The sequence below is a fragment of the Quercus suber genome, unplaced genomic scaffold, assembly GCF_002906115.3.
Source record: "Quercus suber isolate HL8 unplaced genomic scaffold, Cork oak 2.0 scaffold_107, whole genome shotgun sequence".
NCBI classification, from domain to species: domain Eukaryota; kingdom Viridiplantae; phylum Streptophyta; class Magnoliopsida; order Fagales; family Fagaceae; genus Quercus; species Quercus suber.
In genome coordinates, this window is record NW_027069572.1 from 602,078 (window position 1) to 627,460 (window position 25,383).

The 25,383-nt window shown below is 35.1% G+C and overlaps 2 protein-coding genes across 4 annotated transcripts; one reads left to right on the plus strand and one right to left on the minus strand.

Annotated features, from left to right (window-relative positions):
• The first annotated feature begins 726 nt into the window (after positions 1–726).
• On the plus strand, positions 727–5,511 carry LOC112022892 (beta-xylosidase/alpha-L-arabinofuranosidase 1). Of its 2 annotated transcripts, none has more exons than XM_024055518.2 (7): positions 727–1,263; positions 2,585–2,869; positions 2,981–3,150; positions 3,237–3,334; positions 3,661–4,011; positions 4,273–4,683; positions 4,892–5,511. In XM_024055518.2, the coding sequence occupies exons 1-7, from the start codon at positions 751–753 to the stop codon at positions 5,461–5,463; spliced, it is 2,400 nt and encodes a 799-aa protein (XP_023911286.2). In that variant the 5' UTR covers positions 727–750; the 3' UTR covers positions 5,464–5,511. The 2 variants fall into 2 exon arrangements, with proteins under 2 accessions (XP_023911286.2, XP_065631313.1); XM_065775241.1 differs by lacking the exon at positions 727–1,263 and adding an exon at positions 2,352–2,482.
• Positions 5,512–7,380: 1,869 nt separating this feature from the next.
• On the minus strand, positions 7,381–24,625 carry LOC112022904 (protein RAE1). Of its 2 annotated transcripts, none has more exons than XM_024055529.2 (11): positions 24,369–24,625; positions 24,198–24,284; positions 23,975–24,052; positions 19,335–19,528; positions 17,698–17,839; positions 15,295–15,375; positions 12,544–12,672; positions 10,987–11,064; positions 9,592–9,663; positions 7,980–8,060; positions 7,381–7,895 (listed from the first exon to the last, which is right to left on the minus strand). In XM_024055529.2, the coding sequence occupies exons 1-11, from the start codon at positions 24,420–24,422 to the stop codon at positions 7,845–7,847; spliced, it is 1,047 nt and encodes a 348-aa protein (XP_023911297.1). In that variant the 5' UTR covers positions 24,423–24,625; the 3' UTR covers positions 7,381–7,844. The 2 variants fall into 2 exon arrangements, with proteins under 2 accessions (XP_023911297.1, XP_065631314.1); XM_065775242.1 differs by having other exon boundaries at positions 24,198–24,294; positions 24,369–24,624.
• Positions 24,626–25,383: the final 758 nt, after the last annotated feature.

The following is a 25,383-nucleotide window of genomic DNA, read 5'->3' on the forward strand; positions in this document are numbered from 1 at the left end:
TATAAAGATACCTATTAAATTAAAAGCGACTCGACTCTCTATAAAAAATTTTTAATAAAAAAAAAAAAACCAATCGAAATCATTATAAAATTTAGAGGGTGTTTAATAATATTATTCTAATAACGTTTTTTTAATAATATTATTTGTATTTTTTTAAATATATATGTAGATGAAAAAGTATATAAAAATACATATAATGTTATTTAAATATTGTAGTTACGCTACCAAACAGCTCCTTAATCTAAACAAATAACGTAAGACACCTTAACAATGCCTTTATCTATTCTATCTACTATTAATTTCCTTCACTCAACAAAGTGTCAAAGTCTGCATTTGTATTTTCTATTCTCACACACACCCAACCCATACAAAGTACATACACACACAGACACTTTGCACTATTTTCCAAATCCAAACAAAAGAATCCCTCCAATAGAGAAGGGCTGCCCTTCACGGACTCGTCTCTTACTATATAGCTTGAGTCCTGAAAACTGACTCGTAGATTAGATTCTATCCCAAGTCCCGACTGGTTCTCTCTGTCTCTCTTAAACCAAAACGTACAAACAACCACATTTAATACCAATGCCAACGGAGAACTAGCTTTCATCCTCTTCCCAATCAGTCATCTATCACGGGTCACCAAAAAAACACAACATGTTTTGTAACTTTTATTAAGATATTATATCTGCTTACCATAAAAATAAAAAATAAATAAAAAAAACATTATATATAACGACCCACTTCATCTACATGCCCAAGAAAGATATTCCTGTGCTTTTCAAGCACCACAATTTTTCCTTTTCTTTTGTCTCAAACTCGATGGCTATTGCCACCACCATTGCAAACAGAGCACCGAAGGTCTCTGTTTTGCTCTGCTTTTCCATATACTTTGCTTTGCTTTCCTTTAGCTGCAGCCGGGTTTTAGGCCAATCATCACCTGTTTTTGCCTGTGATGTTAAGAGCAACCCAAGCCTGGCGAGCTTGGGGTTCTGTGACACGTCTTTGGGTATTGATTCGAGAGTTGGGGACTTGGTGAAGAGGCTGACATTGCAAGAGAAAATTGGGTTCTTGGTGAACAAAGCAGGGAGTGTGAGTAGGCTTGGGATACCACAGTATGAGTGGTGGTCTGAAGCTCTTCATGGAGTCTCTTATGTGGGCCCAGGGACTCGTTTTTCCAATGTGGTACCTGGAGCTACTAGCTTTCCTCAAGTTATTCTCACTGCTGCTACATTCAATACTTCTCTCTTTGAAGCCATTGGAAGGGTAAGATTTTGACTTTTCAAAGACTTGATGATGCCCTTTTTCTGTTTCCTTTTGCTCCTTTCATATTGCCATGTCTTTATGCATTCTCTGATCTTTCAGATGATAGTTTTCTTTTTTACAATTGCATTTCTGAAATTTTTTTTTTTTTTAATAAGAATTTTGATGAAATGGAAATGTGAACTATTTTTGGGTGAGTTTGATTTAGATAGAAGAACTCATTGTGTTGGTTATATGATGATTTTATCATCTGTAAAAACGTGTCAACATCCTCATCAATATCACTAATTAAATTCTGATGTTGTTTGTTCAACTTGCCGTCTGAGATACAATGAAAAAGATTATAATCAAATAGATTAATGCTAGAGAGAGAGTGAGTTAGTGAGAGAGTGTGAAAACAACTAGTGCTTCACAAAAGATGTATATTTAATTGTTTATTCATTTCCGGTTATATGTTGTTTTCTAAACAAAAGACATACATAATATTCAACTGCCATTTACAGCTGTTGATCTGAACTGATCATCATTTCATTGCTTTTCCTATGAGATCTTTATGGATATGAGGAGGACTGATCTCTTTATGGTTAACTAACAAAAGCATGTGGAGGATAGTTATTAGGTTAACTTCTTTAATGACTCACTTTCGCTTTAGCCTGAAAAAGAAACACATAAATGTAAATAAATATATAAAAGGGTATGGTAGTTGGTGGGATTATAATTAGAGTGCAGCCTGCAGTGTTTTGAAATCTATGGAGACTTTTGTGAGTCTTCCAGCTTGCAGAGTAGGGAATAGCGATGGTGATTGATTAGCAGTGACATTTTTAAATAACTAATGACTTTCACAGAATACAATACGTGTAGAATGGACAATTACCAAGATAATTGTTTTTAGAGTAGAAAATTTCAGTTACCAAGAGGTGCAAAAACCAAAAAATATCAAATCAAATTAAGCTGGACAAAATTTGGTTTGAACGTTGAAAGTTGGAGCAGTTGGGTAGGTGGGAAATTTTGAAATTTGAGTGTCGTGTAAATGTCTTCAAAGTTTGAAGGCACTATTTCTAGTGACACTGTTGCATGGTTTTTCATTATTCTTCCAATACCATATGCATAAATGTATTGTCAGACTCCGGTATAGGAGTAGGAACTTTTAGAACAAAAATATTGAACCGATTAATTGCACACGCAGAAAGTTTGGGAATTCAAAATGAAGGAATGATCTCAAGTTAAGTCAATGCATAGGTTGCAGTTGCAGCTGTTACCTAATACTGATCTACAATTGACATGGCATATAAATTATTGAACTTTTACTGTCTATGGTGTGTAGGTGGTTTCTACCGAAGCAAGAGCAATGTACAATGTGGGACTAGCAGGCTTGACATATTGGTCACCAAATATTAACATATTTCGAGACCCCAGATGGGGAAGAGGCCAGGAAACTCCAGGAGAAGACCCATTGCTTTCAAGTAAATATGGAGCCGGTTACGTTAGAGGTCTTCAACAAAGAGATGGTGATCCAAATGGACTTAAGGTTGCTGCATGTTGTAAACATTATACAGCCTATGATGTCGATAATTGGAAAGGGACAGACCGTTACCATTTCAATGCTGTGGTAATTTACAAGTTACCTTAATTGAATTTTTTGGTGGTAATGGGTTAATTAGATTTTATTTCAGGATCATAATTTTCATTTCCTTTCTCTTATTTTGTTTTGATGAGTTAGGTAACAAAGCAAGATTTGGATGATACATTTCAACCACCATTCAAGAGTTGTGTTATTGATGGCAATGTAGCCAGTGTCATGTGTTCCTACAACAAGGTTAATGGTAAGCCAACTTGCGCAGACCCGGACCTGCTTGCTGGAGTCATCCGAGGCGAATGGAAACTAAATGGGTATTAATTTTACCTCATCTTTCCTATTATATAATCCAAGATGCTTACCACTGTTTTATTTAGACACGACTATTGGGTTGCTGCAGATACATAGTTTCTGATTGTGATTCGGTAGATGTGTTCTACAATTCTCAACACTACACAAAAACACCAGAGGAGGCTGCAGCCAAAGCTATATTGGCAGGTAACTTAATTTCCATTCTTAGATCATGAAGCATTAAAATCAATGATCATGTAAAAAATTGGTATGACTGAAATGCTTCAGCAATAAAATTATTGAAATATTTTGCAAAATTTAACACTAATTAATTAGTGTTGAGGGATTGGGAAAAATTAATTTGTACATTACCTTTTGATGTCATATCCAAATTTATCAGCATTCTGTTACCTTTCGGCACCAGAATTTTGAGTATATCACTTACTGGTATCATGTCCAATTAGTGCAGTATATCCTACATTTCCTGCTTGTAGTGGTGACTAAATGATTCTCTGTTTGATTTAATTTGACAGGATTGGATCTTAACTGTGGATCTTTCCTAGGTCAACACACAGAAGCTGCAGTAAAAGGAGGACTTGTGGATGAGGCGGCTATTGACAAGGCCATTTCTAACAATTTTGCAACTTTAATGAGACTTGGCTTCTTTGATGGTGACCCAAGCAAGCAACTTTATGGCAATTTGGGTCCAAAAGATGTGTGTACCAAAGAGAATCAGGAACTGGCCCGTGAAACAGCTAGGCAAGGGATAGTGCTGCTTAAAAACAGTCCCGGTTCACTGCCTCTGTCTCCCACTGCCATCAAATCCTTGGCTGTAATTGGTCCCAACGCCAATGTCACAAAAACCATGATTGGAAACTATGAAGGTGGGGCAAATGTCAAAACATACCTTTGTCTGGTTGCCCCTTGTTCAAGCATCCATCATACATTGCTTGAATTTTTGATGTGGCTATCACTGAATCAATATTCTTTAAGATATTTTTGCAAAATCTTTAATCATTTGATTTATAATATTGAACAACTAGCGAGGGTAAATTGAATGAATAGATGGTCATTCAAGTTTGAGATAAAAAAATGATTCTAAATCTTTCTAAAATTGATGTCTAATGTTGTCTTAAATTTTGCAGGCACTCCATGCAAATATACAACTCCTTTGCAAGGTCTGACAGCCTCAGTTGCAACAACTTATCAGCCAGGCTGCTCCAATGTGGCCTGCAGCACTGCGCAGGTGGATGATGCCAAGAAAATAGCAGCCTCAGCAGATGCCACTGTACTTATAATGGGTGCAGATCAATCTATCGAGGCAGAGAGTCGTGACAGGATTGACCTCAATCTTCCAGGACAGCAGACACTTTTAGTAACAGAAGTTGCAAAGGCATCCAAAGGACCAGTCATTCTTGTTATAATGTCTGGAGGGGGCTTTGACATCTCATTTGCAAAAACTGATGATAAAATTACAAGCATCCTATGGATTGGTTACCCTGGGGAAGCTGGAGGAGCTGCCTTAGCGGATGTGATTTTTGGGTATTATAATCCAAGTAAGTTTAATGTCATCTCCTGCTTTATGATACTACTCTCCTAACTTAGTAAAATTCCAAGTTATATATTCCCAGATCAATTTTTCTCTTGAGATGTACAAATCAATTATACACATTATCAAAATTTTAAATTTCTAAAGTCATATTCTAGGCATCATCTTTCCATGACTTCTTTTGCTGCATGCCAATCAACTGCTCTTTGTTTCAGGTGGAAGATTACCCATGACATGGTATCCACAAGCATACGTAGACAAGGTCCCCATGACAAACATGAACATGAGGCCAGATCCTGCCACTGGCTACCCTGGCCGGACCTACAGGTTCTACACCGGAGAAACAGTGTATTCATTTGGAGATGGACTAAGCTATTCCAATATCAAACACCACCTAGCTCAAGCACCAAAGTTAGTTTCCGTTCCCTTAGAAGAGGGCCACGTTTGTCGCTCTACAAGATGCAAGTCATTAGACATTGCTGAGCAGCATTGTCAAAACTTGGGTTTTGACATTCACCTGAGAGTCAAAAACATGGGAAGTATTAGTGGAAGCCATACAGTATTCTTGTTCACTACTCCTCCATCAATACACAACTCACCTCGGAAGCACTTGCTGGGATTTGAGAAGGTCTTCTTGACAGGGCAAACAGAAACGTTGGTCAAGTTCAAGGTTGATGTTTGCAAGGACTTGAGTGTGGTGGATGAGCTTGGAACCAGGAAAGTTGCCTTGGGACAACATGTGCTTCATGTTGGGAGCTTGAAACACTCAATGAACGTGAGGGTTTAAATTAAATCATCAACAAGCCTTCAGATATTTGGGGGGGGGGAGGGGGGGGGGGGGTTTGCTAAAGGCATTACTGAATTGAATTCAGCTGATAAAGGCATTTCAAAATGTAGAAACAAGCTTTGAATCAGTTGTAATCATTTCTTAATAATTCCATAGACAAATTACTCAAAATCAAAATTGTTGTGAAAACACACAATAATAATATAATCAAATACCACAAGATATAGAATTTAATGTAGTTTGGCAAACTCTACGTCTACATCCACAATCAATACCAACCAAAATCCACTATCAACCAAATCCTTAAGATTCTCAAAAGATGCTCTCACTTAACACATTAGACAAAAATTGTCTTTTAGCTTTCGTATTGTTGTAATTGATGTGGAATTCCAAAAGCAATAAACCTCTAAACTTACCCCCTTTATGGGCTGGCTTTAACAAAAAATTGTGAAATTTAAATGAACATTTTGTTTTTTGTGCTTTCTACCTATGCAACTAATATTTACAATAAATATCAACTTGTCTCATAGGGCCCTAGTTTTGGAATTCATTCATAAGTTCGGAAGATACAACCTATCTATATGCTATGTTTGGGACTCACCCCAAATATCAACATGTCAATACAACATGCTCCACAAGATTACGGGAGAATATTGGGGGGAAGTGAGGAATTGTATAATGAATTTTTATTTATTAAAAAAAAAATAGTAGTATATATATAGCTACTAATTTTAGTCATTTGGTTCAATAAAATTACATTTGGCTACCCCTTAACAATATCATTGATCCTTTTAAAAGTCATAAAAAAAATTAATAGATCTAAAATTAAAAATAAAATAAAATAACAAGCACAAAAAAATTAGCCTAACAACAAAAATTACCAATAGCAAAACTAAAAATAATTAAATTCAATCAACCTATTGTATCAAAATAAACAACCCAACTCTCTAAAAATAATTTTCCTCTTACCCAACAATAGAAGACATGCTGAGTTCCCTTTTCATAAATGATTGCATTGTAATGCGTTAAGAAATAGCAATTTTGCATTGTTGTCATTTGTTAATGATTTGTTAATACTAAATAAATGCCTATTTGAAATTTCATAATGATTTTTTTTTTATTTGTTAATACTTATGCCCTGCTAAGTCCAAGTCCTAGCTCTGTCCCCGTATAGAGTCATCACCAATCACGAGAACTCTAAAGTATGATTGATCACATATTTTAATTGATATTTATAAACTCTCAAAAACCCATCGGTAAGTCAAAGTAGCTCAATGTAAGCCCATCCTATTCCAATGACTTGGGAGTTGGGACTTCGGAGTACACCACTGACCTCTACCATCAGGGCAAATACAAGGGCTCACCACTTACTTTCACTATGGGCAAAAATTTAGTGAGGAACACCCTTGAAATAAGTGTTCCTTGATGAGGGAATTTGGTTCTTGATGGTTTGGTTGATGGATTTAGATGTTTAAGGGATGGGAATTTCAGATATGAAAGGATTTGATGGTTGAGCAATTAGGGTTTTGGATTGACTGTTGGAAATTACCAGGGTGGTTGAGCCCTTAGGGTTTTGGATTGTATTGGAGGATAAATACACGATGCATGGCACAAATCAGACATTTGATTGCTTATAAATTGTGAGAGATATCAGGTAATAGAATTGAAAACTAAAAGAAAATCGACAAGATGTCCAAAGCCTTTAGGCACTGGACTAATTCCTTTACATGTTCCTCCCGTACCCTGGGGCTGCTTAGATAAACGCTTCTCTAAGGCAATCTGAACCCAAGCCAAGTGTCACTCATACTAATACCCGACCCCCTTCAAACCCTAGATACTTAGGGAAATACCACATGGACCAAGATGTCCGGTGGTATGAGTTTGATGAAATACCTACACCAACAAAAAGATATTACGTGAAGCAAAAATTACATCAAATATAACTTGAATTTAACCCTATAATATACACATATTTCATATTAAATAATCAGAGAGTTCTACGGTACACTTTTTTTTACGTGCCATACATACCTAATCTTAACCATTAACATAGGTTACTGACTTTTATATAAATAGTTGACGGTCATGATTAGGTAGGTATGATATATACAAAACAAAAGTGAAGGGAAAAAAAAGTGTACCGCAGAATAACCCTAAATATTCATGAACATATTACCCGAAATGTTTATCTATAAAATAAATAAAAAATCACCTAATGGGGACTATAAGTTCATTCAATAAACCACAATAGGGATTCTACCTAGACTTCTATACCAACAAGAGCCTTGCCTATTCATATGTCAGAAACTACAGAGGCAAATGGCCTCTATATATACACACAAATATTCATCCAAGCGTCTTATGGCTACCACGAACCAGCCTCACTTTCTGCTATTAGTTCCCATTCGTGGTTTGCCTTTAACCTCCGATTCCTGCATCCCAAAAAATCACATAATATTATAGCTGTAGTAAACTACCTTATGAGTGGTTCCATAAGAAAATAATGAAAAAACAACCTGTGGTAGATGTAGGAAAATATGGGTCTTTGCTGTGGCAGGATTATGATTTTCAGCACCCTTACTCCAGTCATAGCAGACCTACAAACAGAAGTTCAAAAACATAGTTCAGTGCCACTACAAGACCAAAGGGGTAAAAGAACAAGATTAGCAGTCTGTTCCTGCAAGACACATTTTTTTCATAATAACTGAGTAATATATTTCACTATAAAAGTGCAATACAAGACATTACCCTAACACACAGAATGTATTGAGGAGAAACACACAAATGAACCTCAAATCAAACTTCTAAATTCAAAAAATCAAAAGTTACAAAATTTTTGAAAAAGATAATGAAACAACAGCCATTATCCAGTCATAAAGAGACTTTAAGAACAAAAACTTCAACTTCATATGGTAATTCAGATCCTTCAAAAGTTTCTCTCCAAATACACCATGTCAAAAACAATGGAATTATCTTTCAAAATTCACTACTACAATACCAAAATGTCCTTTTCAGCAATGTGATCCATGGAATAATCGTTAACAAGCAAAATAAAAGTCCACATCTCCCTATCATGTCACAATGAATAAATAAATGATCCATTGCCTCCCTATTTGATTTGTCGATGTACAAAACAAAAGGCAAGCAGTATTTGAAGTGAAACCAAAGGCTAATGTCATGCATCCCTTCCTACCCTGCTGATATAATCAGATATTTTTATTATTATTTATTTATTAATTTGGGAACACTTCTGCAAAAACTGCAGCACCTTCTCTGCCCAACAAAACCAATCATAAAAAAGTTGTTGCCTCATTCGAGTATAATATTAAAGGTGTACACACAACCCCCTTCTTCAACTATAAATTGAAAAGATTTGGATTCAAATTAAAAGATCCTCCTCCCACTCATGTGCCTATCTTGAACGCTCTAGCATTCTCTAGTTTAATTAGTGTTCACATTTTATAGACATAACATAGCTTCCATGGTAGTAGGAGGCCCCATACTCAAATTCAAATATCAATAGAACATACACCTAATACTGCCAGGAGTTGTGCACAAAAGAAGAAGAAAGAGAAAATTCCATCTCCATAGAATAATTCAAAATTTTTGAGATATTTTGAAACATCTCATACATTTTTGCACCAATAAAATCATTGAGGAAGATTTCCTCACCATAGAAGAGAGACCATAAAAAAGTTACAATGGCATCCAAACCATGCAATTTGATGGTTTCATCAAAGCTGTAAGAATTTTGATTTCTACATATCATTGAGTTTTTTCACACAACTTCTGCCCTTCCCCTACAATGTAGACAACATAACTCATATGCACAGTGCTTTGGAGAGTCCTTGCACAAGATCAGGTTTCAATATAGCATGTAAAGTGGCAGATATTTATTCTGTTATTCATGCCATGAATAAATACTTGCTGATACCTAAACATATAAAAATTGGCATAGTAACCAGTACAATTGGATTTAGGAGAATTTACTTATCATGTGTATACCCCTTAAATTAATAAACCATGATTGTCTCAGTATGTGTGTGGGTGTGTTAGTCTGGAGAAAAAGAGAGACTACTATGACATAAACTCACTGGTGGTAGCAAAATCACAAGAGATAAAACGTACCGAATACGCATAAATGGAACCATCATTGTTGAACGTACTGCATGCTATAGGCTGACTGCACCTGAGCATGGCCTGAAGTACAAACAGTTGAGTTAGACAAATACATGGAAAAGAATCAAGAAGGGGCGATGGCAGGGAGGGGAGGGAGGTATGGCATAAATCCTGTTGCTATTTTCAACTTGGAAAATCACCGGAACGATGTGTAGCTGCAAATAATCAAACTACAGGAAACACACCAGTATATTGGACACACACTGAGACAAGGGAACAAAGTTTGGAACATTCAATCACCATCTGCATCTAGTATGTCAACACATGGTCTTAGGCTTATCACCAAAAAGGAATGAAAACACTAATAGCTGTTTGTACTGATTGATGGATGGGTAATAGTCATAGAGTTTCAAACATTTGGAGGGCCGTCCCTCTTGAGTGTCATGTGGACAATTTGGCAAGGGAGAAACAGGAGAACATTTGATAAAATAGTCTTCTTCATGCTATCAAATGGTGCTTATTAAGGTGCCTGTATGATTGAATACAACTTGGGCAACATCCCAATTCCCACATTGTCTTTTCTTGATTTTTTGGAACCTTTGATTATGTGATTGTAATTCAGTAGGAGTGGCTTGTTGCATGTTCTGTATATGTGAACCATTTCTTATTTTGAATAAAATTAATTTTACTCTTTAAAAAATTATTTAAAAATTATTCAAAATTGTTCTACTTTTTGTAAATTTTAATAATTTTACTTGAATTATTTTTCACTTAAGTCCCACCATGGTCTACCAATGGTTGGACCTCTGAACCTTGATCCTCTCCTTTGTCCAGTTCTGTGAATGGTCTAGATTTTAAAATATTACAAATGTCATCCATTTAATGTCATTAGCAAATGTGAAATGCATATGTAGCAAAATACCCTTGTTTTGGAACTCGATATTGCTAATGTCAAATTCTGAGTAGAACTAGATATTAGCAATGTCAAGTTCTATGCATATTTTTAAGTCTGTAAAATTTTCAAAAAAATTTAAATGGCAAAATACGCATAGAACTTGACATTGCTAATATTGAATTCCAAGCAGAACTCAACATCAGCAATGTGAAGTTCCAAAACAAGAGTATTTTGCTACATAATTTGAAAATGGGCTGTTTGGCTACAGAGTTTAAAAATTAAGGCTATTTAGCCATTTTTGCCCTATGTATCCAGACACATTTGAGTTTCTCTATGCATGTCTGTTAGATGAAATTTGTCATACCATTAAGTGTCAAAACAAGTTTCTAGTTGATTAAGCGATTGAAGAAAAAAACTATACTATTTTTTCTAAATTGTTACACCAAGAAGCATAGTTCAGCGAACCTTGTCCAAAAGGAAATGTTATATATAGTAGATCTGGGGCATACCTTTAGTCTCTGTTTACTGTCCTTGTCCCAAAAATTAAAGGCACCATCAGATCCAGCTGTAGCAAATGTGTGATGCACCTAAAACAAGGGACGTCTATATAAGATCTTGAACAGACGTAGTGAATACAGTATGAACATCTTGACCTTTAATTCTATAAATAAAAAATTCTAGCAAGTCTTGCTAGAACAAATAGTATGCACTATTCATAGAGAATTTCAAATTAATCAAGTATTCCCCACCATAATTCTGAAGGAAACAAAGTTACAATGCTTCAAAGGTCCTACAACTCAAAGACTGAAAATAGAACTGATTTAATCACTGAAGCTGATATCAATCTTATAAAATGTTTATAACCAAGTTCTCTCTCTCTCTCTCTCTCTCTCCTCCCAAATCGAGCCTCTATACTTTTTGTACCTTTTCTTGGCAGCCAAACAGGCTAAGAACCATCGTAGGATGTTTTCCAATTCTTTTTTCCCCCTTTTTGGGGTAAAGATTCGATGGCCATGGACTGTGTTTGTCAAATTTTTGCACACCACCATTATCATTACAGAGGCTGGGTTTTCTCTTTTGTTTATATTTATTCTTTTTTTATTTAAATTTTTGTATTAAAACCATAAATGAGGTTCAAAAGGAAATTGAGGATTTATTGGTCATATTCAAGTCATAGTGCCTAGGGTTTAGGTACCAACATGGATGTGCTACTACTTTTTTTTTTTTCTTGTTCGACAAGATCATTTAGTGGCCACTTGTTAATCGTGTATGTCACTCCAAAATTTAGACATAAGTATAATAGAAGGGATTATTTGCAACCTTCTAATAGTTTGTGGGTAAAATTGGCTGAACATCAGCTTAGAGCATCGATAGTTTGCTTGATGTGGTGTATCTGGCAGGAACGGAATTCTAGAAGCTTTGAGGGTCGCAAACGGTCCATTATTGAGTTTAAGTCTTTCTTCTTTTTTACTCTTCTCAAATGGTGTCTTGTTTTACCATCTTTTTCTTGTATTTCCCTTCTTGTGTTGCTAGATCATTGTAATTTGGTTTCTTGATGTTTTTGTCTTTTTGTACATTTCCTATGTACTAGGCTGTGTTTTTTTAATAAAATTTTTATGTTACTTATGAAAAAAAACAAAAAAAAAAAACATAAATAGTTTCCAGCAAAAAACAACTCCTTTGATTGACTTGTTTTTAAGAAAAGATTCATGGGATTGTCCAAGAAAAATAAGAGAAAATGGTTAGTAATGGACATAAGCTATTCATCTTAAGTGATTTTCAGAGATTTTCTTCATATGCTTCTTCATACACCAGCAATCATCAGAACATTTAATCTTACAAGCAATGAAGTTGGCTTTTGCAGAGTAGTGTTAAAGGAATTCTCAACAGAACTCTTAGCTACACAAACTGAAACAAAGTAAACATTCACTCAACCAAACCCGTCAATTCAAGAATATGAAGTTGCACAGAGACAAAAGTATCTTCATCATATAAGTAGACTTAAGGCAACTGATAATTAAGGAAAAGTATCAAGAAACTACAGCAGTGGCATTGAAGAATCTTACAGGATGGAAGTTCAAAGAGTTGACCGCATATATCTCATTTCCCTCTCTGTGGCATTTGAAAGTAAAGTTTTTACCTTGCTGTGCATCATCCAGATGATGCACACCTACCCTTCCTTCTATTGAGCCAACCTTGTAAGAACATCACGGCTTTAGTTTCAATAATTAAGGTAATTTTGATGATAATCATAATTCAAGTGACAAATAGGAAATAATGGCAGTGGAGTAGTTACACAGCAGAATATATTTGACACTGACAATATGCGAAGAGAATCGGAGCATATATTTACTTGTAATGATCTTATTAAGACAAAATAAAATCTAGTGTCAAATGCAATAATTGATATATAATTAAAATTACTATGCAATCTAGTGAGCCTAAATACACATGTTAATGACACTGAGTAAACATTGCTCAGAGTAAAGTATCTTTGTTGGCGAGGATATAGGTGATACACATCAAATTCTAAGAGAGGTTGACAAAATTTTTTGAACTGCATAAGAGGTCACCCATAACTACCCAAAATGAGTATAGTACATTGCAGACATCATACAGATGAAAGAGACTGATGGACGACATCTTAGCGTCACACACATTTGGTATATAGTAGTTAAAATACTAAGCATGAGACTTTCAAAGGTTGTTACAACACTTCCTCCCTCCTCCCTCCCCAAAAAAGAGTAGCACCTAAATGAAAATCAATTGAATATAAATATGCTCCAAATTGAAACAACACCACGACAATCATATAACATTATGTGTGTATATATATGTACATATATTAATGTGGAGAGGATATAGGTGATACACATCAAATTCTAAGAGAGGTTGACAAAATTTTTTGAACTGCATAAGAGGTCACCCATAACTACCCAAAATGAGTATAGTACATTGCAGACATCATGCAGATGAAAGAGACGGATGGACGGAATATAAATATGCTCCAAATTGAAACAACACCACGACAACCATATAACATTATGTGTGTATATATATGTACATATATTAATGTGGAGAGGATATAGGTGATACACATCAAATTCTAAGAGAGGTTGACAAAATTTTTTGAACTGCATAAGAGGTCACCCATAACTACCCAAAATGAGTATAGTACATTGCAGACATCATGCAGATGAAAGAGACGGATGGACGACATCTTAGCATCACACATATTGTGGTATATAGCAATTAAAAGACTAAGCATGAGACTTTCAAAGGTTGCTACAACACTTCCTCCCTCCCCCCTCCCCAAAAAAGAGTAGCACCTAAATGAAAATCAATTGAATATAAATATGCTCCAAATTGAAACAACACCAAGACAACCATATAACATTATGTGTGTATATATATGTACATATATTAATGTGGAGAGGATATAGGTGATACATATCAAATTCTCAAAGTGGTTGACAAAATTTTTCAAACTGCATAAAAGTTCATCCATAACAACCCAAAATGAGTATAGTACATTGCAGACATCATGCAGATGAAAGAGACGGATGGACGACATCTTAGCATCACACATATTGTGGTATATAGCAGTTAAAAGACTAAGCATGAGACTTTCAAAGGTTGTTACAACACTTCTTCCCCCCCCCCACCCCCCCCCCCCCCCCCCCAAAAAAAAGTAACACCTAAATGAAAATCAATTGAATATAAATATGCTCCAGATTGAAACAACACCAAGACAACCATATACCATTGTGTGTGTGTGTGTGTGTGTGTGTACAAATATTAATAATTCCTAAAACCACATCATTAAAACTTCTTATTTGGCCCACCACTGGCCGCTATGACCAAGTGGTGTATATCTTCCATGGAATAGGCATGTTTGGGGTTCAACTCTTAAGTAATGAAATTCCAAAGTTGGATTGGCAGGACTTCTGGAATTTGAGGGCATCCCCTTGGGGATGAGCAGACTAAGTGTGCATTTGGCATTGGCTTAAACAGCCAACTTTTTTTACTATTCAACTTATTTTTATTACTGTTTATGGGTCCCATTGCATTTTTTAGTACTATTCATGAGTCTCACTGTATTATTTCAGCTACCTTTTAGTTTTATCTACAGTACTTTCAGCAAAAAAATTACAATTTCAGCTAAATACACTGTTTCCAAACAAACACTAATTAGCCTTTGCCTATATATATAACACTAAAATATGAGCTTTATAGTAGAACCAATATATTAACAATTCCTAAAACCACATCATTAAAACTTCTTATCAGGCCCACACTGGCCACTATAACCAAGTGGTGTATATCTTCCATGGAATAGGCATGTTTGGGGTTCAACTCTTAAGTTATGAAATTCCAAAGTAGGATTGGTAGGACTTCTAGAATTTGAGGGCACCCCCTTGGGGATGAGCAAACTAATTAGCCTTTGCCTAAATATATAACATTAAAATTTGAGCTTTATAGTAGAACCAAAATCACCCAGGATCTTATGCCCAATCAATGGCCATCAACATCCCATTTTTCAATTACCATAACTAGCACGATGGCCTAAAAATGCATTTAAGCTTTAACTGGTACCATATTTGTATTGTACTCCCATCCAAATAATAGAAGATACCATGAAAAGTTGGAAAAATAAAAAAGCTAAACCATTATGCTTATGACCAAATTAAACTGAGATAAACGAAGAAAAAAAAATTTATGAAAAATATAGTAAAAGGGGCATGGGGAAGTTAAACTCAGAATTTCTTAAGAGAGAGGACAATAAAGGGTAAGGAAAACGTAGAGTCAATGCATACCAAGAATCCCTGCTGATCAGGGAAAGCAGCAACACACCTCGTCTGATGCTTCAGTGGTGAAGGGATTCTCTTAAACTCAGTCTGTTGGTAACTGAATAATTATTTACTTAACAATATAACAGAAAGCTGAACGGGAAAAAATATATGTGTGTGTGTGTGTCTTGGTATGTAAACAGTACTTATATGCATAACCCAAGTCCTTCGGAGCGCACCTCATAGAAAATTCCAGATCATGAAATATAATAGAAAGCACAGTTTAGCACAAGAAACAAAAATAAAACTTCTCTAACTCAATTGCAAAAATTTTAAGAGTGGAATGTAGGGCAGCAGCAATAAAGGATCTTTGGCAAGTATCTTCAAAGGTTTTCAGTGACCAAAGAGTCTATACAGCATTGAAATACTTGAACCATGTGTAGCAGACTTAACTCAATTCAGCCTGTTGGAGTGTCAAGTATATTGCTTATAACTGAGAAGAACGCTTTCCCACTACTTGATGAAGAGAAAGCTCAACAATAGAGCAAAGAAATAGAGGGTACACATGTTGTGAAAAATGAGTTTGATGCAACAGCTATATTAAGTGGAAAAGCTTGATATGATGGTGTTTTCTGTGGATCAAGATACTATAATGTTTGCAACACTATTTCCACTCATTGAGTTTATCAATCCAAAGAAATTTAATGGTATGGTGAAACAGAAAACTTCTTTGTTTTTAATGTTGCCAAAGGTGCTTCACGAGTTGTTACAAGTATCAACTAAGACAATATTATTTTGATTTAGTTTTATTTTGGTAGTCAATTGTATTTTTATTTTTTACTATTGGTCCACTAGATTTTATTTTACGTATTATTAGTTAAGTAGGTTATTGGTTTTATCTTTAATTTCCTAAGGTTATTTTCATAAGTCATTCAACTCAAGTCAATTAGGATTAGGATTTATTCTTTGTAGTGTAAATAAGTGCAGTATTATACTCCAATGGAGACAAGTTTATGATGAATAAAACTTCTATTGGAATATTTTCAATGCCTTGATGTTGATTCAAGACCAACCTAAGTATTGATTCTTAGGTTTTTTATCTCCACTTGGTACTTACTCCAAACAACCATGGGTGTTAATTCCTATAGTTAATTTTTGGTTCTTGTTGATTTCCCTTCAATAATTTCACCTGCATCACTGTCCCTCAAAAGTTCTCTTTCCTTCCAAATGATCCACATAAGGCATAATGGAACCACATTCAAACTTGATGCAAGAAGAGAAGTGCTGATAGATTTTATTGCATTAGAATTTTATTTTGATTTTATTTCTGAATTTAATGTAATTGATTACATTGTTTCTTTCCTTACTTGCTTTAATCCTGAAAGCTCTACTTAAAGGCTCCAAAAGGGGGTGTGGAAGAATTATGTTGGAATTTCCCAATAGCTGGATGCTAGTCCCTAGCTTCCTAGGTACTGATGATATACACATTCCAATCAATTACCACTCTAATAGGTAAAGCTATCCAAGCTTATGTGATCATAAGCATATTCAATGTCTAATTTGCAAATGAACCCTTGAATCTTTGAAATCTTTCATCAAAACTTTTATTTGCTATCAACACCAATTGAAAATACTGAAACTTTCTCATCGTCCGCCCCTTATCCTTCTCAATTTTCTAATTTATTCGTCCTTCTCACCCCCCTCAATGTTCTGATTAATTTGCCCCTAATCCTTCAGCAATTCCAAAAGCAGGTCATCTCTCTCTCTCTCTCTCTCTCTCTCTCTCTCAGCAATTCTAGAAGCAGGTTAGAAAGTCACTATAGTTGAGCATCAGTGCCTTTATTTCCTCATTGCAGTCATTGACCCCGCATAAATCCCTCAGTGCCATCACAAGCTCCTTCCATCTACTACCCTCTTTGCCTTCAGGTATTATGATTGAAGTTCACCTTCTTGCACTGCTCAACTCCAACACCAACAGAAATTTACATCTTCTGTTCCAACTGTGCTAGAGCAGTAAGATCCTATTTGGTTATCTCCTCCTTTACAAAAAATTCACAGACTTCATTTAATTCTTTCGCCACTGTTCAAGAACCTATACATGTGACCCGCTATCAGGAAAAGAATTGCAATAGCTGAGCTCTTGGGGAAGATCAGCCTTTATCATTGTAACCATCTTACTCCCTGAAACAATTGATCACATGATAACTTGAATCCTTTCTATGGCCTTAAATCCATCTCCAACAATGCTTTCCTCTAGCCCTAGCTCAAAGGTCTTGGCTTATATTATCTTCCACCCACCCATCATTGAATTACTACCTATTCTACAAGTTGAAAATCTATGATTTGCATTATTCCACCACGAAATGATTGGATAGATAATAAGAAACCATTGTAAAATCACTGCATAATGTCTTATGAATCAAAGAATACCTGAGGGTTCTGCAAGTTAAAAACTACAAGATTTCTATCTGCAGTGCCAACAACCATCAAAGGATGCCTCACTGTTAATGCATAGCAGCGATCAGGAAGTTGTTGGGTATGAACTGGATTTGACTGCCTTGTATCCCAGTACCTGAAGAGAGGGAGCAATATTTCTCAACAACTATAAGCAATTTATATAGTCAGAAGCACAAAATATCTGATCATAGAGATAGTAAAAATCAGGAGGGCACAAAATTGTACAAGTAGAATACGCAGCAAACTTAATATCCACATTACAAAGAATATTATGAAATACATATGTCTCAATAGACAAAGGCTATGATTGGTTACAAACAATATTCAGGAAGCAAACAATTAAAGGCAGAATCATCAAAGGGAAGAACCTTAGTGTTGAGATCTATAAGAAAAATCAGGTAATACAAATGAAAGATCAGGAGAAAAAGAAATTGTACAAGGGAAAGAAGTGGGCTCTTGGTGATAAGCCAGGGGATAAATAATCATTTAGAAATAGAAAGAAAGAATTTGGCATATATCTGAATCATGGACACATCAAAGGCAGGACAATGTACATAATTGAAGATGTAAAGTGGTATATATACACATTTCACTTGTTCTCTATAAAGGTCATAATGCAAATATAGTTTGTCTACTAGATACAGACCAAAATGGTAAAAGGACAGGAATCAAAAGAGTTTCTCAATCTGTAGTGGTCTCAGGAGTTGTACTTAGACTTCACCGTCTACCATAATCAGCACTGGTCTTTTGTTTCATTTTAATCATTGATTTTTTTTAACTTCAATTTTTTGGCAGAATGCCTTTGAATGAGCATGCAGACAATTCAACAAATAAGGAGCACAAGTGCATCTGGCCTAAATGAAACCTTTTTTTTAATATAAATAAACACTTCACCTTTTTATGACACCTTACATCAAGTGAAACAATAAAAGCACTAGTGATAGATGAGCTCATTAAATCGATTCAAGAGGAAGTCCCTTAGTGTATACTTTTTGTAGATGATATAGTCTTAGTGGATGAAACTAAACATGGAGTTAATGTCAAGTTAGAAAATTAAGAGATGCTTTAGAATCTAAAGGCTTTCGGTTAAGTAGGGTTAAATCAGATTACACAGAATTTAAAGCGGTCTAGTAGAAATGGAACAAATATGAAAGGGCTGTAAAACTTGATGGTCAAGAGATACCAAAGAGCAAAAGGCTTTCAATATCTTTTATCAATAATGCATAACAATTGAGAGATTGATGATGATGTGAATCATACAATAAGGGCAAGCTTTCAAAAAGGCTTTGTTTTTATTGTTGAGACAGTAAAAGCAACCCACCCATCAGAACAAGTCACATGAACATGCATAATCATAATATACTTGATTAGTCATGTGACTTGAACATAATACTTTTTCCAAACAGATGAGTACTGGCACACCAAACATTATGCTAATTCAAAAGTCAAGAACAACCACTACTGCTTACACCCTATTATGCATCATTTGACCAAAACACCACTTCAACTGCCTCTCGGTAATAATTCAAACAACCACAAAATACATGGGTAGATAAGAATTCATAGGGAATAGCAAGGAGAAGTTCAATGGAAATGGAGTTTTTCTTTACTTCAAAGTCTTGTCCCAACTTCCTGTGACTAAGAGGTTCATCTCAGGAACCCACGCAATCTCTTTGATGGGCGCATCATGCATAGCCACCGTCACTGGTTGGCCACCAGATATCAAAGGCCACATTTTGACTTGCTTGTCACAGCCACCAGAGAAAACAGTTGTTCCATCATCTTTCCATGTCGAGCACAAAACCTATATCATAATTTTATAAAAGACTGATAAAACAGCTCATATTTTACTAAGTTGACATAGCCAAATCAAATAATATTACATGTTACAACTATTACCATACTTTTTTTTACTGAAAGAGAAAAGGCTTCAAGAACCAGATAGGTCTCAAGTTTCATAAATTCCTTAACTCAAAATATATTTAATTCTACTAAAATTATGATCCCATGCTCAAGGGGAAACTTTATCCCTCAATGGTAAATGTATTAACTCCAAATTAGTTAAACAAAACAAAAGAACAGCATAAAAAACTTAAAATTTAAGTAATTCATAGCAACCATACATGGAGCTAAACCTATAGTTCATCACACCAATGCCAACAATTCAACTTTTAATATGTAAAAATCATTTTACTTACTCCAAATTAGTTAATCAAAACAAAAGAATAGCATAAAAAATAACCACTTAAAATTTAAATAATCAATAGCAACCATACATGGAGCTAAACCTACAGTTCATCACACCAATTCCAACAATTCAACTTTTTATATGTAAAAATCCTTTTACTTATAAGAGGTCAGACCTTGCCGATGGCAAGTGCCATCTGCCCAAGAGATATTTTGCAGGTTCAAGTCAGAGAATGAGAATCACCCTCTCCAAAATTGGGGGTAAGGCTACATACCAACCAGCTCTCTCAAACCCCACAAAAGCAAGAGCCTTGTGCATTAGATACAAGTCAACCTTTAAGGTAAAAGTTTATTGAAGACCTTGGTGTGATGGCAAGTGCCCTCTGCCCAAGCAATGTTTTGCAGGTTCAAGTCAAAAAATAATCTTCTCTAAAATTGGGGTAAGGCTGACTACCAATAAACACTCTAACTCTGTAGAAGCAAGAGCATTGTACACTAGGTACGACCTTTAAAAATAAATTTTTTTTTAAAGAAAGAAGAAACTCATAAACAGATAGGGTAAACAAGAGATTTCTCTAAAGTATTACAATCTAAGCTTTAGAAGATCCAAAAAAAAAATCATAAAAGAGGGACAAGAAGCCCCACCAATAGCAATAGTACTCCATTCAAGCAAAGAATGCATCAAAACGAATTTGATCTCATTAGAAGAGCTCTTAACACTTTGAAAAGTTCATTATTCCACACTCTCAAAATCATCCACAAAAGGAAACAAGGCGTCAATCGAAATAAGACTATCTTTGGTATCACGCAATGAACTCTTGCTGATAGGAGTGGGCATCTATCATGGAATCACACAATGAATCACAAAGGCAGAAAAAAACAAGGGACCACAATTGACATACAAAAGAGCAAAGCAGCAATGATTGACCAACATATTCACATCTTCATGCACTAGCTTATGGTCATTTTTACCCTTTTTCCAAAAAGCACCCATAATTTTCCAAAGTTGATGCGTTTGTTATACCCAATCCACAACTCATGAATAGAGTAATCCACCAAATTTGGAGCAGACAAAAGAGGCTTGGAGCTTAAGACATGCATCAATTAATAAGATGGGAAAGATCTGTATTATAATGCTGTTAGGCTAATTCAAAGGATTGAATCAAAGACAAATAATTCCAATGAGAATTATAAAGTAAACCTTTTTGGGATTTTTTAATGTATATGCTTCAACGGTTTAGTTTCTCAAAGAAATGGAGAAAATGGATAAGGTATTGCATTTCAACTGTAAAGTAGTCCATCTGATTTCTTTGGAAGTTCTAGGGAGCTTCGGCAAGGGGACCCATTATCTCCATTGTTGTTTGATATTGTGATAGAGGCATTAAGTCGTATGTTGGATGTGGCTGCCTCCGCTGGGCAATTCTCAGGTTTTTCTGTGAGTAGCATGGCTAGTCCATCAGTGATGGTGTCTCACCTTTTATTTACAAATGACACTCTGATTTTTTGTGATGATAAACTTTCTCAGATTGCTAATTTGAGGGCGATTCTTGCTAGATTTGAGGAGGTGTCAGAGCTTCGTATTAATTTGGGGAAATCTGAGTTGGTACCTGTTGGTGGGCTGCACATTTTGGAGGCTTTAGTGGGTCTATTGGGGCGTGGGCAGTCTTCTCTGCCCTTGAAATATTTGGACCTTCCATTAGGTGCTAAGTTTAAGGATTTATCCGTTTGAAATCCTATCCTAGAGAGAATGGAGAGGAGATTAGCAAGTTGGAAGAGACTATATTTATCTAAAGGGGGTAAGGTGACTCTCATTAAAAGGTGACTCTCATTAAAAGCTCACTTTCGTCTTTACCTACATACTTCCTTTCCCTTCTTCCTTTACTAGGTAAGGTGGCAAAGCGTATGGAGAAATTACAAAGAGATTTTTAGTGGAATGGGACTGGTGGTGAACCTAAAATACATTTAGTTAAATGGGCCAAGGCTTGTAAGCCTTTGCAAGTTGAGGGGTTGGGTATAAGACGTTTGGGAAGCTTTAATTCTGCCTTGCTAGGAAAATGGTTGTAAAGGTATGGCATGGAGACTGATGCTTTATGGAGGAGGGTTATAGAGGCCAAATATGGGAATATTTTGGGTGGTTGGTGTACAAAAAGGTGACAAGTCCTTATGGGGTCAACCTATGGAGATACATTAGAAGTGACTAGTTGAACTTCTCTAAACTCCTTATATATGATGTGGGGGATAGTACCAGAGTGAAATTTTGGAAGCATTTGTAGTGTGGGGAATATACTTTCCAAGAGGCCTTTCTGGAGCTTTATTGTCTTAGTAGGTCAAAGGATTCCTCAGTAGCTAAAGTTATGAGTTGGTCTGCTGGGAGGTTTCGCTAGAATGTGCAATTTCGTCGTCCACCACAAGATTGGAAAGAAGAAGCCTTTGATCAATTTATGGAGTTGGTCTATTCTTCAACAATGCGGAGGTTTGGCCCAGATAAGGTTTGTTGGAAGCCTGCAAGGAATAGAGGTTTTGAGGTTAGAGGATATTATAGCTCCTTCAACCCTCCTACTCTTGTTTCCTTCCCATAGAGAATGATATGGCAATCGAAGGTTCCTCCAAGGGTGGCTTTCTTTTCTTGGTCTGCTTCCTTAGGTAAGATCTTAAAAACAGATAGCCTTCGTAAAATACATGTGTTAGTGCTTCACTGGTGCTAGATGTGTAAGAGATGTGGGGAGTCAGTGGATCATCTTCTACTTCATTGCCCCATAGCTTGGGAGTTGTGGTCTTTGGTTTTCTACTTGTTTGGTATTCAATGGGTTATGCCTCATAATGTTCTTGGGTTGTTTGAGGCTTGACAAGAAAATTTTGCGCAACATCATCACATTGATGTTTGGAGATTAGTGCCTCATTGCTAGAAATTAAGTCTTTTTTTCTTGCACACTCTCTTTGGATGGAGTGTGGTCTTTTCTCAATTTTCTTGTTCTTCTTTTCCTATTTTTCTTGATTGATGTACTTTTGTCTCCTAATTTGTGCCCCCATAGTACATCTCTGATGTACTCGGCTTGACACTTTTTCTATTATTAATAATATCCTTACGTTACTTATCAAAAAAAAAAACATCTTCTAAATTGGTACTTTTTTAGCATTCTCATGCTAGGAGACAATGGAGTATTTGCTAGAGGAAGGATTTTTTTTTTTTAAGTAATAGATATTTCAAATAAAATTTAGATCACATGAAGAACTTGAGACTAATTTACCTTCTCTATTCACTCTCTTGAGTCTCTTCTATTTCAAGAAACACAACTTATAGTCATAACATGTAATATTTTCATAATTAAACAGGTAATAGCATATCGTTCAATTTTGGGATTCCTTTAGGCCTTATTTGTTACACGATATGAGGATTAGGATTAGGACTAGACAGTCCAAAGTCCCATGTTTGGGGCTTTTTAGTCCCAAGATAATTAGTACAGAGGAAGAAAATAATCCCATGATCAAAGGATTCTTGAATATCACGACTAGGACTATTTATTACTTGCGGAGAAAAGATAACTCCAGAGCAAGCAGTGAGTGACCAATTGAGCAGAAACTCAATACACCATTTTGAGTGCACCATGACCAACATGCGCATGGCCGACCACCCCATTTGATCCATCAAATACAGTAATTGAAATAAAGAAGGCACAACATATAACGCGTAACAATTATATTAAGTCACATGAAATAAGCACAATACACAAGAGCCAACTTTTAGTACATTACATATGACATAATTTTGTATGTTGTGAAATTTTCTTAAATTATAAAAAAAAATTTCAAAAAAAATATATAATATCCAAAGTATTCCACCCATCTTTACATCAAACACACAATAGGATCACATAATACATCCTTAACTTATATGCACTAACCAACCAAACATAAGATTATGATAATAATTATCCAATCCTGTGCAACAAACCGCAAAGCTTCGCATATCGATTTTAACTGTTTAGTGAATCAATTTAATGTGAAATACACATAATATGAAATACAAGTTGCAAATATTACTAAACAAAAACTCCATTGTTACCGGCTGGTCATGCAATATTGATGCCCTGGGCATACTGGCAAGACTTGTCCCACCACGGGTTATCTCCCAACATCGAACCTATACAACACAACACAAGTGTTTTCAAACAAACATAAGATAACAAAGTTTCGGTTCAAACAAAATCAAGTGGCATTATATATATATATATATATATTTAATTTCATATAAATTTTCTTAGCAACCAAACAGAAATCAAACATACCTGGCTGTCCCAAGAGGTGGCGACGAGGAAATTGGCTTTGGGACTAAAACTGAGGCTTGAGACAGAGTCATTCGGAGGTTGACCCACCTACGAAAAACTTAACCATAGTAAGCCAAATTTGTGACAGAGTCAAAGGAAACACTGGGATTTTCAAAGGCAGTACCTACTTACCTCGAATGAATTGTTTGGATTAGGATTTGGATTGGACACTAAGAAATTCGACATTGAAGAAGCTTCACAAGTAAAATGGGGAACAGAGTGAGAGAGAGAGAGAGAAAGTCACATAAATTCTCCTCTCTTTTGCTTTGTTTGGAGAGAGAGAGAGAGAGAGACAGAGAGTTGAGACTGAATAAATACAGCAAGGAGAGTTGTGTTGTGTGAGAGTGTGTGGACTGAGGGAGGTTGTAAAAGCTACGCTATGTTTTCGTAATCGTCCTTTGGCTTTGGTTCAACTCTTTCTTTCTTTTTTTAACTAGACTTATTGAAATTTTGAATTTTAAAATAAAAAATGGTAATAAAATGTAAACCTCACCCCTTAAGTTTCTTAAGATTTTATTTTAATTTTCTAACTTTGATTTTTTTTCATTTCAGTATTCTAAATTTTAGATTTATTCAATTGAGGTATTCCGTCAAATTGTTGTTAAAATTTTTTGAAAAAAAAAAATTGGAAAATATTTATCAATCATTAATTGAATTTTTTTAAATAAAAAAATTTGAAGATAAATCTAAAAAATTGAAAAATTAACCACAACATATAACAAAAATGGATGAAAAGTTTTAATTGAATAAACTTAAAAGTTAAAAAATTAAAATGAACAAAAGCAAAGTTAAAATACTAAAATGAAATATGAAGAAAGGTCAGTTTTGCATTTTAGCCTTATTTTTTTAAGCAGAAAAAAGTGGTGATTCATATTGGAGAAGATAAAAGAAAAAATATAAAACTTGTGAACTTTTTTAAAAATAGTAAACTACTCTATTAACCAGTTTGTGTTTTTAAATTTAAAATTATTTAACTAAAGGATAGGGATATTTTTTAGCGTTTAAGAATTTGTGTGATAATATTTTAGTACACAAAATAATGAAACTCAAACAGAGAATCATGTTATTAATAGTATAGATAGATATTTTTTATCCTTTAAAATTGCATGAATTTCTCGTTTCATTTCCAAAAATTTAAAAAGTTTGT

Bases quoted from the DNA above. Each gene is read 5' to 3' on its own strand.
- LOC112022892 (XM_024055518.2), top strand. From the start codon at position 751: ATGCCCAAGAAAGATATTCCTGTGCTTTTCAAGCACCACAATTTTTCC. The intron at 3,151-3,236 runs GTATTAATTTTA...GGGTTGCTGCAG, and splicing joins GGCGAATGGAAACTAAATGG to ATACATAGTTTCTGATTGTG. The intron at 4,012-4,272 runs GTGGGGCAAATG...TAAATTTTGCAG, and splicing joins CATGATTGGAAACTATGAAG to GCACTCCATGCAAATATACA.
- LOC112022904 (XM_024055529.2), bottom strand. From the start codon at position 24,422: ATGTCGAATTTCTTAGTGTCCAATCCAAATCCTAATCCAAACAATTCA. The intron at 24,053-24,197 runs GTATGTTTGATT...TGTGTTGTATAG, and splicing joins CCACCTCTTGGGACAGCCAG to GTTCGATGTTGGGAGATAAC. The intron at 15,376-17,697 runs GTATTCTTTGAT...AGTTACCAACAG, and splicing joins TTAACTTGCAGAACCCTCAG to ACTGAGTTTAAGAGAATCCC.